General features: G+C 45.4%; 1 protein-coding gene across 2 annotated transcripts in view; it reads right to left on the bottom strand.

Moving 5' to 3' along the window:
- Positions 1-15,332, bottom strand: part of SYNE3 (spectrin repeat containing nuclear envelope family member 3) — an 81,235-nt gene that overhangs the window by 28,339 nt on the left and 37,564 nt on the right. For both annotated transcript variants that reach the window (XM_033140336.1, XM_033140343.1), the window contains 7 exons: positions 10,497-10,658; positions 8,504-8,848; positions 8,062-8,198; positions 4,488-4,662; positions 2,388-2,570; positions 1,782-1,925; positions 168-302 (listed from right to left, as the gene is read on the bottom strand). In XM_033140336.1, the coding sequence (XP_032996227.1) occupies positions 168-302; positions 1,782-1,925; positions 2,388-2,570; positions 4,488-4,662; positions 8,062-8,198; positions 8,504-8,848; positions 10,497-10,658 (1,281 nt within the window). The remainder of the gene's footprint in view (positions 1-167; positions 303-1,781; positions 1,926-2,387; positions 2,571-4,487; positions 4,663-8,061; positions 8,199-8,503; positions 8,849-10,496; positions 10,659-15,332) is intronic.

Below are 15,332 nucleotides of genomic sequence, written 5' to 3'. Positions count from 1 at the left end.
ACCCTTCAGTCCTCTCCATCTAGCCCTTGAAACTCTCCCACAGCCACGCCATTCACTGACCTTGCTTTGCAACCAAAGCGTTTTTGCCTGGCTGGAACGTGTGGAGGAACAGCTGCAGCGATGCAAACTATGCCACAAAGCAAAACATTGAGCGAAACCCGATTTACCTCCAGAGACCTCTTCAGTATTTGATAGATGGAGGAAAGCTGTTTGGTTTTATTAATCTGCGCTGGGTCGGACTGCACGAGTTTTTCCAGATCTTCGATTTGAACAGCGCACTCTGTAGTGTCTCCTTGGATGACCTAGAGAAGATTTCACATTGCACAAGTGGCCGCGTGCGAAGTCTCCCGTCCTGGAGACATTTGCACTGAAAGCATTGGCATCAGGGGGCAGGGCTAGTCAGGGGGCAAGGCTAATGTATGGTGGCATGTGGGCGAAGGACTAGCTGCCATTGGGGGGCAGTATTCTCAACCGCTCTGGTCCCACCCGCTCATGCATAATGCCTGGTGAGGATTGTCTTAACAACAACAACAACAACAACAACAACAACAACAACCTATTACTTATACCCCGCCCATCTGGCTGGGCCTCCCCAGCCACTCTGAACAGCTCCCAAAAGAATATTAAAAACACGATAAAAAATCAAACATTAAAACTTCCCTAAACAGGGCTGCCTTCAGATGTCTTCTAAAAGTCAGATAGTTGCTTATTTCCTTGACATCTGGTGGGAGGGCGTTCCACAGAGCGGGTGCCACTACCGAGAAGGCCCTCTGCCTGGTTCCCTGTAACCTCCCTTCTCGCAGTGAGGGAACCGCCAGAAGGCCCTCGGAGCTGGACCTCAGTGTCCGGGCATTATGATGGGGGTGGAGGCGCTCCTTCAGGTATACAGGGCCGAGGCCGTTTAGGGCTTTAAAGGTCAGCACCAACACTTTGAATTGTGTTCAGAAACGTACTGGGAGCCCATATATGTTATATGGTCTCGGTGGCCACTCCCAGTCACCAGTCTAGCTGCTACCTGAGATCCTTTAAGTGGCAATGCCAAGGATTAAACCAACAGCCTTCTGCAGTCAAAGCAACTGCCCTGCAACTGAGCACAGCAGGAAAAAAGCCTCACAATGAGGATTTTCTGTGTTGTGCCTTTTACATGATGCCATATGCAGAATTGCCCAAACTCCCCACTGTTCAGCAGCTTAGCATACAATTCAAGCCACATTTTAAACTTCAGAGCTAGTGGCAAAGAGAGCCTGGGAGCTGGGGAAGGGACTGGGGAGTTTTTGTTTAATCACAGCGGTTTTGCACACTATCACATAGAAGTCTCTTCTGTACATTACTATATATGTGTAGGGGAGAATGAGAGCCTTGCAAAGACATCAGAGAAAATGTGCAGAGGTCCATATACAGAAATGGTACAGAGGTAAGGAAACTCCTCAGAGTCCCAGCTTTTAAAATGAAGGAATTACAATTAATTATCCCACCTTTCCTATGAACAGACAAGCTGGTGGACATGCTCTCTCCTTTTACCCTCAAAGCAACTTTGCAAAGTAGAATAGACACAAAGGAAGAGAGCGACTGGCCCATGGCTATCCGGTAAGCTCTGTGGCTGAGTAGGGATTTGAACCCAGGTCTCACAACTCCAGGTCCAATGCGCTGACCACTACGCTACCTGGGATCTCACGCTCCTGTGACTCCACAAAAACACCCTGTGCATTGATGGGGCTCTTTTGCCTTAGTAATGACATACACCAGAACAGAATTCTTCTGAACAGGAACCGCCCAATTACCTGTAGCCTCTGCAGTCGGGCTTCTTTGCCTGCCAGGTCAGGCAACGGTTCTTTCTCTGCCTCCAACTTGGCTCTGATAGCAGACAATTTCTTCTGCAAAGGCTCGAAGACCACGTCAAAGTCTTTATGCTGAGACACCAAAGCCTAAGCGGAGAGAGAGAAGATTGGTTTTTTATTCCACACACTTCGGCATGATTGCCTTCCGCTGGTTACTCTGCTAGACTCACACACAGGCATTCAAGTGTATCAAATAATATTAAATAGTGGGTGGACATAGCAGACGACACAGTGATTCTTCAAGCAGCTCTGTTTATTCTCAGGCTGGAACAGAACTGATCTGAAGGGCTCAGCAGCCTGCTTATATAGAACTCAGCTACAAGCAACAGTAACAACTTTCTGTAGTTACCCAATCCCTGAACGTCACTTTCAATCCTCATTTGCATGTGCGGACCTGAGTGAAAACTGCAGCAGCATGAACTATATACACACACCCCTAGTGGCCTAGGGTGAGAACTTCAATACATAACAAATAACAAGAGGACTCATGGTCCCAAAACACAGAATTGATCCCGTGGCCTAAGAGCAAAGTCCATAGAAGCGTCTTACCTGCAACCTGATTTTGCTCTGAAGCAGACTTTTGTGCAGGTGCTCCGTTTCCTTTGCAGCATCAGCTGCTTCAGCCAGGAGCGACTTTGCTCTCTCTGCCTCAAAAATGCTGCCCAGGAAATCTTTCTTCATCTGCAACATCATGAGCTGCTCCTTAAAGCGGGAGCTTTCGGCCAGAAATGCCTACAGGGGAGAACACATTTTTACATGAATAAGTTGCGCCCTGCTTTCCAAAATAACACCAACCCCACAATTAAAGTCCAGCGCATGTCAAAAATGCAGCAATATACACGAAAATCCGAGAACCCAGCATATAAAACCTCCAGGAAAGGAAACATTTTCAAAACCCATCTGAAAACAGGAACAGGATGGGCAGATCTCTCTGAAGAGAGAATTCCCCAGCTGTGGTGCCAACACCAAAAAGGCCCTGTGTCCTGTGTCCACCAATAAAATCCTTGCTTCAAAGTCCAATGGAATGTGATAGTGAATACCTTTGGTTTGGCATTTTATAACAACTGTTGCTGTTCTTAGCTTGTTTTTTAAAACTCCTTTAACTTACATTGGTTGCCACTGGGAGCTCACTGAGAAAAGGCTGTGGTATAAATGTTCTCAATGATGACTGGCAAGAAAGCAGAGTTCTTGGATCTCAATATCAGGGACTGGGTAGATTTGTATTACCGGTAGTTGGGGTGAAAAAATGCTACTAGCTATGGAATCTATGTTCTGTCTCCAACCATTGAAGGAAGCAGAATACCACTTACTGGGAATTGCAAGTAGGGAGAGCACTGCTGCATACAGATTCTGTTTGCAGGTTTGGTTGGCCACTGTGAGAATAGGATGTTGGGAATGAATGGTCCTCTGGCCTGATCCGGTAGGGATCTTTTTCTCTTATGTGCACACACCAGTAACCTGGCCCCAGGCTGTTTAAGGCTTTAAATCTTCTATAACTTTCAAACCGTGGCCTGGGATTCTTGGGTTGTTTATGAGAGATTGCTGGGTGATAAGATGGGAATTCTTCCCTAAAAGAAGAATTCCCTAAAAGAAAACTTGTCCACCTCTAACCACCTTCATGGTGACCTGGAAACTACAACTAATCCAGAATGCAGAAGCTAGACTGGTGACTAGGAGTGGCCACCGAGACCATATAACACCGGTCCTGAAAGCCCTACATTGGCTCCCAGTATGTTTCCGAGCACAATTCAAAGTGTTGGTGCTGACCTTTAAAGACCTTTAAACGGCCTCGGACCAGTATACCTGAAGGAGCGTCTCCACCCCCATTGTTCAGCCCGGACACTGAGGTCCTTCTGGCGGTTCCCTCCCTGCGAGAAGTGAGATTGCAGGGAACCAGGCAGAGGACCTTCTTGGTAGTGGCACCGCCCTGTGGAATGCCCTCCCATCAGATGTCAAGGAAATAAGCAACTATCTGACTTTTAGAAGACATCTGAAGGCAGCCCTGTTTAGGGAAGTTTTTAATGTTTGATGTTTTATTGTGTTTTTAATATTCTGTTGGGAGCTGCCCAGAGTGGCTGGGGAAACCAAGCCAGATGGGTGGGGTATAAATATATTATCATTATCATTATCATTATCATTATCATTATTATTCCTCACTGATAGATTCTGCTGACTTGGGGAGAAAGGGAAGTGTGTTTCCATGCACAGAACTTAGGGCTCTTCGCTGCATCCAGATCTTATCACATTGACAGCCATTACTGCGGGTTGAAAACAAACGGGGTTGTTTTGCTGCACATTTTAATCATGGCCATTTATATTTTTATGTTTTAATGGGACTGCTTCATTGTGCGTTTTAATTATGGTGTGTTTTTAATTGTTCTGTATTTTAACAATGTTGGGCAATTTATGTTTCGCGAAATGGCTCGGGAGCCATCCGGGAATTAAGCAGCATGTAATTATTTAATAATAAATGTTGTTTCCTATAGCAGCAGAGAAGCCTTCCTCTAATGGGGACTGCCCAGCGGTTGCAGAAACATCAATGTCGTGTCTGTCAGCAAATTGTGTGTTTGTGTGTGTGTGTGTGTGTACAAACAGGTTCTGTACTTGACCAGGTTTTAGGCTTTCAAGAACTGCAGAGGATCTTGTCACCTCTATCTGATGCAGAAAAGCATCTGTCAAGGCCGGGTCAGACACATTCGCCGCTGTATCCAGGAGCCTCAGAGCTGATGGCTTCCACAGCTGGAACTCTCTCACGGGGTTTTGAAAGCGTTGCCTCAGTTCCGTCTCAGTCTCGGTGCTCATTTTAAACGTCTTCTGCTTCAGGCTGCAAAAACAGACAGAGAACTATGCTACAAATCTGAAGGAGAGAGAGAGAGAAAGAGAGAGGGGGGGGGAGGGAGAGAGAAGGCCTTCTCTTTTTCACTGGAAGCCAAATGGTCAATGCCCTCTGTGCTTTGCTCTTTTGACACAAAGCAGTTCAGTCTCTGCTTCATAATAAACTCGTTTTCTTGCTTCTGGGCAGCTGCCTCTGCCAGTCAGAGGAACAACAAAACCAATTTTTAAAAAATAGATACCAAGATGCACATTCCTTCCTGGTGCACCTGCCATGTGGAATTGCCATAAGCGGACCAACAAAGATTGCCTAGCACAGCATTGTCTACATTGAGAACAGCTGCATCAGGCCCATCGTCCTGTTCTCACAGTGGCCAACCAAATGCCTGTGGGAAGCCTGTAAGCAGAACCAGAGTGCAACAGCGCTCTGCCCACCTACGATCCCCAGCAACAGGAAGCATAAAGCCTCTGGCAGTGGAGGCAGAGCACAGCCATCATGGCTAGTACTGTCTGGCAGTGGCTCTCAAGGGTTACAGTGAGAGGTCTCTCCCAGCCCTGTCCGGAGATGCTGGGGATTGAACCCAGGATCTTCTGCATGCCTAGCAGATGCTCCAGCACTGAGCTATGCCCCTTCCCCTCCGGCGTAGACAGGCAGAAACCAGCAACGTCTTCCTCAAATCAGAACCTACTTGCTGCTTTACAAACATTGGCAAAACACTTTTCTCTTTTTCCTGTTCTCTAGCTGGATGGAACCTGGCCAGATGCAGCTGCCAATCTTAACGGAGAAACATCTTTGGAGAAAACATCTCCTGGATGTTACAGTAATTCTCTCTGGGAGAAATCTTTTGTTTTAGCTAAACAAGATACTAGAGACAGTGGGGGAGTTTTCATCTCGCTTGATACTGCACAGAAGCATTCTCATTTCCCTTTTTATACAATAAGAGGAGGTTGCCCTCAAACTAATTTTGGAGGATGGGAGGCCCTGTGACAACTACCTTTGCTGTTCTTTCTTCTGCTCCTGCCCCTTAAGGATTTGCCACTTCCTGCAAAGCAGCGAGCTGGCAACAATCTGTTATTTCCGCGTTGGCAAACGTTGGAGTTTTCTTTTTCCTTGCTACTCCTCATTGGAGAGCATCCCAGACTTGCTTCCTAAAATCTGAACTGCTGCTTCGCCTTCCTGAAACGACTCATTTAATAAAGACAAACCTCTTTCAGCTTGCCAGCGTGCTCTGCACTTGACATAAGGAAGACAGCTTTTCAGACGCAAACAAAAATAACCGCGCCTTTGCAAGACCGACGATCTCTCCTCCAAGTCTGGAAAGGTGTGGGCTATATGCTCGTCACTTCCTGATTCCAGTTAGCCTGGAAGTGCAAGTCTTTTGCCAAAGCTCAGGGGGAGAGGGAGAGGGAAAGGGAAAGGGGGGGGGGGAGAGAGAGAGAGAGAGAGAGAGAGAGAGAGAGAGAGAAAGAGGCTGGATTTCCTGCCTATCCCGGCTGAATGTAAGTAGGAAACAGGAGGTTGGCTATTAGAAGCTGGCAGGATAGGTGTACCCAAAAATCTATGACGGGAAAGAAATTAGCCCAGCAAAACTGGTGAGAAGGGCCATGCCTAGCAATTCACTACTGTTACTGCTACCTCTGTACTGTCTGTCTTTGAGCATGGCAAGCAAGGCACAGAACATTTCAAAACAAGGATTCGAAGTATAAATGGGCAGCCCTAACCTAGGGATTAACAGCACTAGCAGTGACCTAGAGAGCAAGCTGCCTCTTAGGACAGATGTCACCCAGGCAAACAGGAGAAGTGGTTTTGCTCAACTTCCAAAGCAGACTGCCAACGCCTGACATTCAGAATAGGCAGGAAGGAGGGCAGGATGCCATGCAAGGTAGCTAGAGGAGAAGCATCCTTCTTCCCGCCCTCCCTCGCCACTGGAACAAATTATGTGATTTAAAACTGGCTGCCCACTGACTACTGAGCCAGGTTCAGGGTCTTTGTTTTAATTTGCAAAGCCCTGAACAACTTAGGTCCAGGTTCTTGTAGGGACTTTCTAAACCCTTATATCTCAGCACCATCGCTAAGATCGTCTGTAGGAGCTTCAGTGTTTGCCTCCCAAGTATTTATTTATTTGTTTGTTTATTATTACTTTGTAAAATTGATATACCGCTTGATTATAGGGTGGGAAAATCCTCAATTGACACCAACACAAAACTGAGTCATTCAGCATCATTGCCTATTCCTGTGGAAAGCTCTTCCAGCAGAGATTCAGCAGGTATTTTCTGCATGAACTTTAAAAGGTTTGTGGGGGGAAATTCCTTGCTGCAGACAAGTAAGGTGGGGGGGGGGGATTTCCCACAATAGTCAGCAGGTGATCTGCTTTAATATTTGTGTGATTCCTATTAGAGTTTAACCGCTTTGATATTTTAAAATGAAATGTTTTGGCACTAATGGCAGGTGAGCTGGGTTAAGCATCAGAAGATGGGGAAATACTATACCCTAAGTCAGACCTCTGGTCTTTCCAGCTTTGCATCGTCTACATTTACTGCCATTGGCTGTGCTGGATTTCTGAGCATCGACCTTTGTGAGTCTTTCTCCCAACTAAATGCTGCTGATGTGCTCCAGCACCAGAGCATCGATTAGTAAGGTTGGAAAAGACCAAAAGGCTTATTTAGGTCACATCCCAGGTATGTGGCAGGACCATCCAGTACTTCAAGGAAGGACCAGAGCTTAGTGAGAAAGAAATTTGCTTTGTAGACCCTAGATCTCACCCCTTGCTTGCATCTCCACACAGGGCTGAGAAGCACCCTTTCCAAAATCCTGGTGAGCTGCTGCCATAAGACTTATTTTATCCAATAAACATTTCTTCCTAAGTAAGGACATGCAGTTAAGGGTCAGCAGCAAAAGGAAGACTCTTGCCACCAAGACTTTCACCATGTATCCAATAATGGGATCTCCCACTTGACCTCTTTCTGCTACAGAGATGGACACAAGGACAATGGTTCATCTACTATAGCATCCTGTTCTCACAGTGGCTGAGCAGATGCCTCTGGGAAGCCTGCAAGCTAGACATGAAAGCAACATCACTCTACCCACCTGTGATTCTCAACAAGTGGTATTCAGAGGCATAACACCCAAGGCAGTGGAGATGGAGCATAGTGAATATATTGCGCTAGATGACCCAATGGACTGACTTGGTATAGCGTAGCTTTGCAGGAATACCCCACCAAACAGAGCCAGATGTGAAATTGTGATCCAAGACATTTTGGTGCCTGGATAGAAGCCAAATGGTTTGCCTCCCCCCTCCACCATCTCATTTGAACCAACTCTTCTCAGGTATAGTTTATTTTCAATGGCTACTCGTCCCTGTCCTCCTCGTGTCCCCTCCCTCCCAAATACCTTTGATATTCCCGTATTAGGCCTATCACGCTTTCGGAAAGTGCTTGCGTGTCTTGCGAAAACCTGAACAGATCCTTCAGTTGAGCCTTCAGTCTCTCAACCTTTGATTCCTCTGCTGCGAGAGTTGCCTTTGCTGCCTTAAAACACAAAGGTATTATGATTTAAAAAGCACACACAAACACACAAACACACACACATGTCAAATCAACTTATCCTACTGGGCACATTTGCATATATTTTTATTCTGCACTTATCTAGAAAAAAAAACAATTTTCTTGTTCCAAATTGCTTCCCTGTTGCTCTTAAAATTCCCTGAGCAAAACAAGTTTGCAAACTTCAATCACATGGGCGTGTATTAAGCGTTGATAAGAAAGCCCAGCAGGATAATACGGACTTAACAATTTCCTTGTTCCCTGTCTGTCCCTGACAAATAATCACTCACCATGAATTTTCTCCACAGTGTGATTAAGTCTTCGTCGCCTCTCACTCTGTCATCTGGTTCAAAAGTGCTTCCTAATCTCTTCAGGCTTTTACGGAACTCCTGGACCTCGCCTTCCAAGATCCTGGCTTGCGAATGATAGGCGTTTTCAGATTTAAGGCTCTTCAGCAGCCTCTCTTCTTCCTCGACGCTGACCACCTTCAGCTTCTCCAGGGCTTTCTTCAGATCCTCAAGCTCCTCTTTCAGCTTCTCGGCTCCCAGCGGGGAGGTGTTCTGCATCACACCTGTAGACTGAGCTTCAAGATGACGCCATTTCTTTTCCCCGCTCTTCACATCTTTGGCAATGTCCTACAGGAGAAAGGGGTTCAGAATGAGTTACACAGGGCAATAAGGTTGCTACTATGACATCGCAGGACTAGTTGGACTAGATGACCTTTGGGGGTCCCTTCCAACTCTACAATTCTTCTTCTACTACTACTAGGTGCATAGGAAACTGCATTGTTCTGAGACAGACCCATTGGTCCATCCAGCTCAGAACTGTCTGGCTGTGGATCTCCAGGGTTTCAGGCTACCTGAAGAAGTCAGGATTGAACCCGGGACCTTCTGCATGCAAGGCTCCACCTACTGAGCTATGGCCCTTCCTCAAATAATGCAAATAAATACTTTGTTTTAAATGCTCCTACTCCCGGAGTTGTCCATTTCCAATTTTTTAAAAATACTTAGAGCGCTTCCAGGTTGTCGCTATTTTTCGGCCGTGATTCAACTGCATACCAGCAAATTCAGGTTGCGCAAGTACAGTTGACTGAGAAGTCTTGTGCAACAAACCCGCTTCCTCCAAAAGATTGGACGTTTTGCTCTGAGGAAAGTGTGGGAAAATGCTTACCGGTACTTTGACGCAACACCATCTAACCTGCCCGCAAACAAACCAGAATGGGTACCCGTTACAAAGTCAGCTTCGTCTTATCTCCCTGCAAGCAAATCAGGACGAATGCCCAATGAGCAGGTCATGTGGAAGAACACCCAGTCAGTGGTCAGAGCAAGGGACAGGTTAGCGGGTGGAGCCAACGTGGGATTTAAGTGGCCAGAGGCAGGGCCTGGTGTGTTTCTGTCTGATGGGCCTGGGTGGGCTTACTAAGAGGCAAGGAGTTGTGCTCTGAGCAGTAACATGTGACCAAGTCAGGCCACCATTTTTATTTCCCAGATTGCCCCCAGTGTAGCGCGGCTCCAGGACATTGCAGGAAATTAAAATGTCAGCTAAACTCAGGCACCTGGTGCTGCTCGGAGTACTGGGCCAATAGGAGAGGTGCTCAGGAGTTAGGCTGTGCTGAACTGCTGAGGTACTGTGGTCCACCTCCGAGGGCCTTCTGGCGGTTCCCTCACTGTGAGACGTGAGGTTACAGGGAACCAGGCAGAGGGCCTGTAAAGAAGATAAAGAACTACAGAACTTTTAGAAGGCACCTGAAGGCAGGCTTGTATTGGGATGTTTTTAATGTTTGACATTTTATTATATTTTCATATGTGCAGCAAGCAGCCCAGAGCGGCTGGGGAAACCCAGCCAGATGGGTGAGGTAGTAGTAGTAATTGTAACAACAACAACAACAACAACAACAGTTGCTCAAGGATGCTACATGGAAATGCCTGTCCTGCCTAGTCAATTTCTGGCGCATTCAAGTGTTGAGGGCTCCAACACTGGCACAATATCTCTTCTTCTTCTTCTTCTTCTTCTTCTTCTTCTTCTTCTTCTTCTTCTTCTTCTTCTTCTTTAAATAATAATCCTCACAACAACCATGTGAAGTAGGCCAGGCAACTTCCCCTAGGCTGCCTTGTGAGCTTCAAAGCTGCAGAAAGACGGGATCTTTGAAATGCTGGCTTCTATTTGGGTGGAACACATGAGCTCTTTCAGAGCATGCATTTAACACACCTGCTCATGGATGGACGAAGAAATAGGAGGAAAGCTTTCCGCTCGCGACAGAAAGCCCTGACACCGTTCAAGTACCTGCAATGTCTTAATTCTGTTCTCTGCTGGCGATTTTGCTTCTTGACTAAGGCAGGAGTTTAATCTCTCTGTCACCTGGGTCAGCCACAGCTGAAACTGGTCCACGTTGCTCTTATATCGCTGGTGTTCCTTTGTTATCTTTTCGAGCAGCTGCACTCTCCTCTGTAAAAAGAGAAACATCAGAAATGGGGAAAGCGAAAGTTATCTTTGTCCTCATACTTTGCATTTTTGTGAAACCCAGAACACAAAGAGCCTGTTCTTTTCCCTTTGCCCCTTCGCGTGCGCACACACACACACACACACCAATCACGTGGCTGCTTTTGGGAATTTTGAAACAGTTTGCTGTCTTCAGCTCAAGAACAAAACAGTGTGTCCCAGGCCTGAGGATACTGTAATTACCAAGCACTTAATTAAATGAATGCAAGGTTTTCAAGGGCCTTGTGAGGTCACAGTCTTTCATTCTCTAGAAAAGAAAAAGCAAGATAACAAAGGAAAAGCTTAGCATGCCAAAACCTATCTGCAAAATATCCATGCTGGACTTCCACATTTTATACCCACAATTTCAAAACGCTTCGTCCATGGAAAAAGAATGCACTTCAATGCTGCTTACTTAGCTTTTGCACAATTTATCATGCGGATGAAGGCCACAGCCACCAGGGGGCCTGTGTGGGCCTTCCAATTTTCTACCCATTTTTTGCTCATGAAAATACAAAGAAATCATTCTGCAAGCCTTTCTCTACCCAAGCGCTGTATTTGGCTGGGGTTGCGCACAGGAACTTGTGAAGTTTCAGAGTTAACCATCCAACTGGCTGCAGCCGCAACCTTGCGCCCGACAAGAATTTCTTCCGAGTAAACCCGTAAACAGGCTTGGACCTTGCACCTTTATTTCAGTGGGAGAGTTCCGCTTGCCCTTAGTTCGCTCGTCAATGAGACCTAGGGCTTAGCAACACTTCCTCTTGCCATGCTCCTTTCCCACTTAGGGAAACAGCTCTGTCATGCAAATGGCCATTTGGGATTTCCCCAGATTGCCATTTGTTCCTATCTGTCGCTAAAGAGCGGGTTTTCCTTTGGAAAGGAGTGGAGCAAGGAGAAAAGAGCTCAGAGCCAGGCTTCCTAGGCATGACACAAGTGGAAGCGTGCATGAGCTCCTAGACTGTGCTTGTTTTTTTTCCTGAGCTTGATGCTTTATCGTGTTTTTAATATTCTGTTGGGAGCTGCCCAGAATAATAAATTGTTGTTGTTGTTGTTGTTGTTGTTGTTGTTGTTGTTGTTGTTGTTTTATTCCAGCATTATCACATGTGAAAGGGTCCTCCTCCAACAGGCCTTTTAAGAAGAGAACTTTTACCCCAGTCTTCATCTATATTGCAACTATTTTTAACTGGTTTTTTAATTATACAGTATACATGTGGAATTGTTTTCAAACATTTGTATTGCTTTACATAATAGGATTGTTTTTTTCTAAATCGTTTTATATACAGAACTGGTTTTACATGTTGTTTTCCACTTTTCCTGTTTTATGGTTGTAACTGCTTTGTTTTATAATTGTTTCATATTTTATAACAGAAGCAGCAACAACATATTGTACGTTTTCCACCCACCCTCTTCCCACAACTCACCTCTCTTCCCCTCCAACATTATACAATGCACATTCTTTTGCAATCCAATAAAATCTTTATTAAAAATTATTTCAAACAACAACAGCAATTTTATTATTTGTACCCCGCCTATCTGACAGCATTGCCCCAGCCACTCTGGGCGGCTTCCAACAAAATACAAAAACACAGTAAAACATCAAACGTTTAAACACTTCTCTAAACAGGGCTGCCTTCAGATGTCCTCTAAAAGATGTGGATTCTATTTTATTGTTGTAGCCTTATGGTACAGTAAAGGTTGGGTGAGAAATCAAATAAATAAATAGGCAGTCTTTTGAAATGTTGTGATACATGGATGTTGAAAAACAACAGATCAAGGTTGTTTCTGAGTCCTGACTTGCTCCTTATCTCATTTTTCGTGATTAGATTTCCAGGGGCATTTCTGTAACCATGAGAACAGGTTACTTAGATGATGAAGAAGAAAAGCAAATGAAGGTTGCATGTTTCAGAATGAGACACTATCTTTTTTAGTCAGTTGGCCTTTTTGGCTCAGCTCTGCTATAATTTACAACTATTGCAATTTCTCAAGGCTTTGGAAAGCTTAGCTACTTATGTACATCTATCAAGAGGATCCAGACTATGGTATTTCTTGTGGAACCAACCCAAAGGTCCTTGTCAGGCACACAAGTTGAGAGTCAAAATGTTATGACTGCGTTATTTGTGTTTAGCGTTTCAGGGGCACAATCTTTTGTCTGGAACATTGTGTACAGAAAGAGATCCGAAATAACCAAGGCTAAAATGGTAAAAGTAATCAATGCAAAGTGATGCCAAATGAAATTCCAGGTGGTTGTTGTTGCTGCTGCTTCCCTCACCTGAACCAAGACAAAACACAAAACTACCAGTTGGATTGCAGTGGGGCAAGGGTTTATTTGCACTATCCTGCATGAAATAAGCATTTCATGGGCCTGATTCTAACCCAGTATATATAAACACAGATTTTAGGCTTCTATGATTGACTCTGTTTTCTACCTATGGTCCGCCAACCCTCTCAAGGTGGGGCCACCCTCTGTGCTGAGCCTAGGGAAGTGGGAGCCATCTTCTGAACCAGGCTGGGTCTTGTGGGATCTGCACTACCATGAGGCTTCTTGGGAAGATGGGACTTCCCCAATATAAGGGGGTTCCTGCCATGAGACCTGCTTTACAACTCCTATCCCCCCGAATCAGATCCCTTGCTGGGACTTGGTTGGTCACTGGCTGACAGGCCTGGAAAGGAATTTTGCTCACTCCAAACTGGCATGCAGTTGTGAGTTTGTCACTTTCCCCCTCAGCAGTTGTGAGTTTTTCACTTTCCCCCTCAGCAGGAGCTCTGTTGCGACATTCGACAAAAAAATAAATACTGTATATTCTGGCATATAAGACTACTTTTTAATTCAGGAAAATCTTCTCAAAAGTCAGGGGTCGTCTTATACGCTGGGTGGAGAATCTGTGGTCGAGTATATCTCAAACTCTATATTTTAACTGGAAAAGTTGGGGGTCGTCTTATACGCCTAGTCGTCTTATATGCCGGAAAATACGGTAAATCTGTTTCTTGTCATAACTGTGGAGCAGGAAAAGGCACCAGGCAGTGCGTGGGGTCTTGTGGGCAGTGCATTAGACAGCTGTAGCTTGAATGTACGGCGGGGGTGGCTTTGTACTGCTCAGACAAGCTGGCCAGTGAAACTCACAGAGTTGGCCTGTGCCACAGTGAGAACATTACGCTGGCAACATCCAGGAGGGGACCACGGCAAATCAGCTGGGGTGGATCAATGGGAAGCCAGTCATTATTCCTGCCCATGCCTAGACAACCCTGTATATTGCTGTAGCCAATAAAACTGTGTCCAGTTTTCACGCACAACTGCACTCCACATTTCAAGCAGAACCATACCACTTTAAACAGCCATGGTTCCCCCCCCCCAAAGAATCCTGGGAAGTGTAGTTTGTTATGGGTGCTAAGAGTCGTTAGGACAGCCCTGTTTCCTGCACAGAACTACAATTCCTGTAACTCATTGGAAAAAGGGATTGATAGTTAAACCCAATCCTTTTTTCCCCCTTAAAAAACGTTTAGGGGTACTCTCATTTTCCTACTCATATTGAAAGACTGCCCCTCAACGAGGCCAAACTTAGATCCACAAAATGTTTAGGGGTATGCGTACCCCTGCTTCCCCCCAGAAAAAAGCACTGGTTAAACCACTCTGGGAACTGTAGCTCTGTGAGAGGAATGGGAGTCTCCTAACAACCCTCAACACCCTACAGTTCCCAGGATTATTTGGGAGAAGGCATGCCTGTTTAAAGTGGCATGATACTGCTTTAAATGTATAGTGCAGTTGGGGTATCAATCTCCCATTTGTTCCACTCCTGGGATGAGGCTCACTCATGCATGGATGCAATTGCAGAGTCCCGGGCCAGCCAACCAGAGCTAGATGTAGAAGGCATGCACTTAGAATTAAAAAATCATGGACCCGGGGTTTGATCTGAGCACCAGAACTGAACAGAGCTCACAACCCTTTGGCACAAAAATCCACTCCTGGTTCCTTCATTTCGGCAGAATAATTTAGGATGCAGGAGGAGTCATTTTCTTGCTGCTATTGTTAAGCAATTGGTAGTCAGAAATCCCTACTGATCTCCTGCAAATCATCCAGGCTTTCCGCCCATTTCCAGTTACCGCCCTCATTGATCATTCTGTTGGCCTCAGACAGGAATGTACCAACTAACTGCTACGAGACCAGGTTCAAGTTACACAGAGAAAACACCAGTGATGCTTCCCACTAACCTACACTGCAGTAAAGTAGTGAAATATCACTTTTCAGCTAAGACAGGATGTCCCCTGAGTGGTTATTTACATTATTTCAAGAGCGGATTGCCAATAAACCTTTTAGGCGGTTTCTGGCTCAACTGAATGGAAAAGAAACTGGCAGGAAACTCGTAAAGTTGTGTTCAGTAGTTATAGTTCTTTTTGTTTTTTTATTGTTTTAAAAAATAAGGAGAATGCAGCCAGGAAGAGTGAGAATACTTTTTTGGCACAAAATGGGAACGTTAGTTTGCTCCCAGTGGTGAGCAAGTGAAACTCTGGCTAAACCAATTCTGTGTAAGAACTGAAATGCTCAGTTTAAGAGAGAGAGGGGGTTTGGGAGTTCAATTGGGAACCAGAAGTGTCACTATAACTTCATTGAGCACACAAAAGCTCATACCAAGAACAAACTTAGTT

This window comes from Lacerta agilis, chromosome 1, assembly GCF_009819535.1.
Source record: "Lacerta agilis isolate rLacAgi1 chromosome 1, rLacAgi1.pri, whole genome shotgun sequence".
Classification (NCBI taxonomy): domain Eukaryota; kingdom Metazoa; phylum Chordata; class Lepidosauria; order Squamata; family Lacertidae; genus Lacerta; species Lacerta agilis.
Note: the sequence above shows the minus strand (reverse complement) of the source record. Positions and strands in the feature narration are given on the sequence as shown.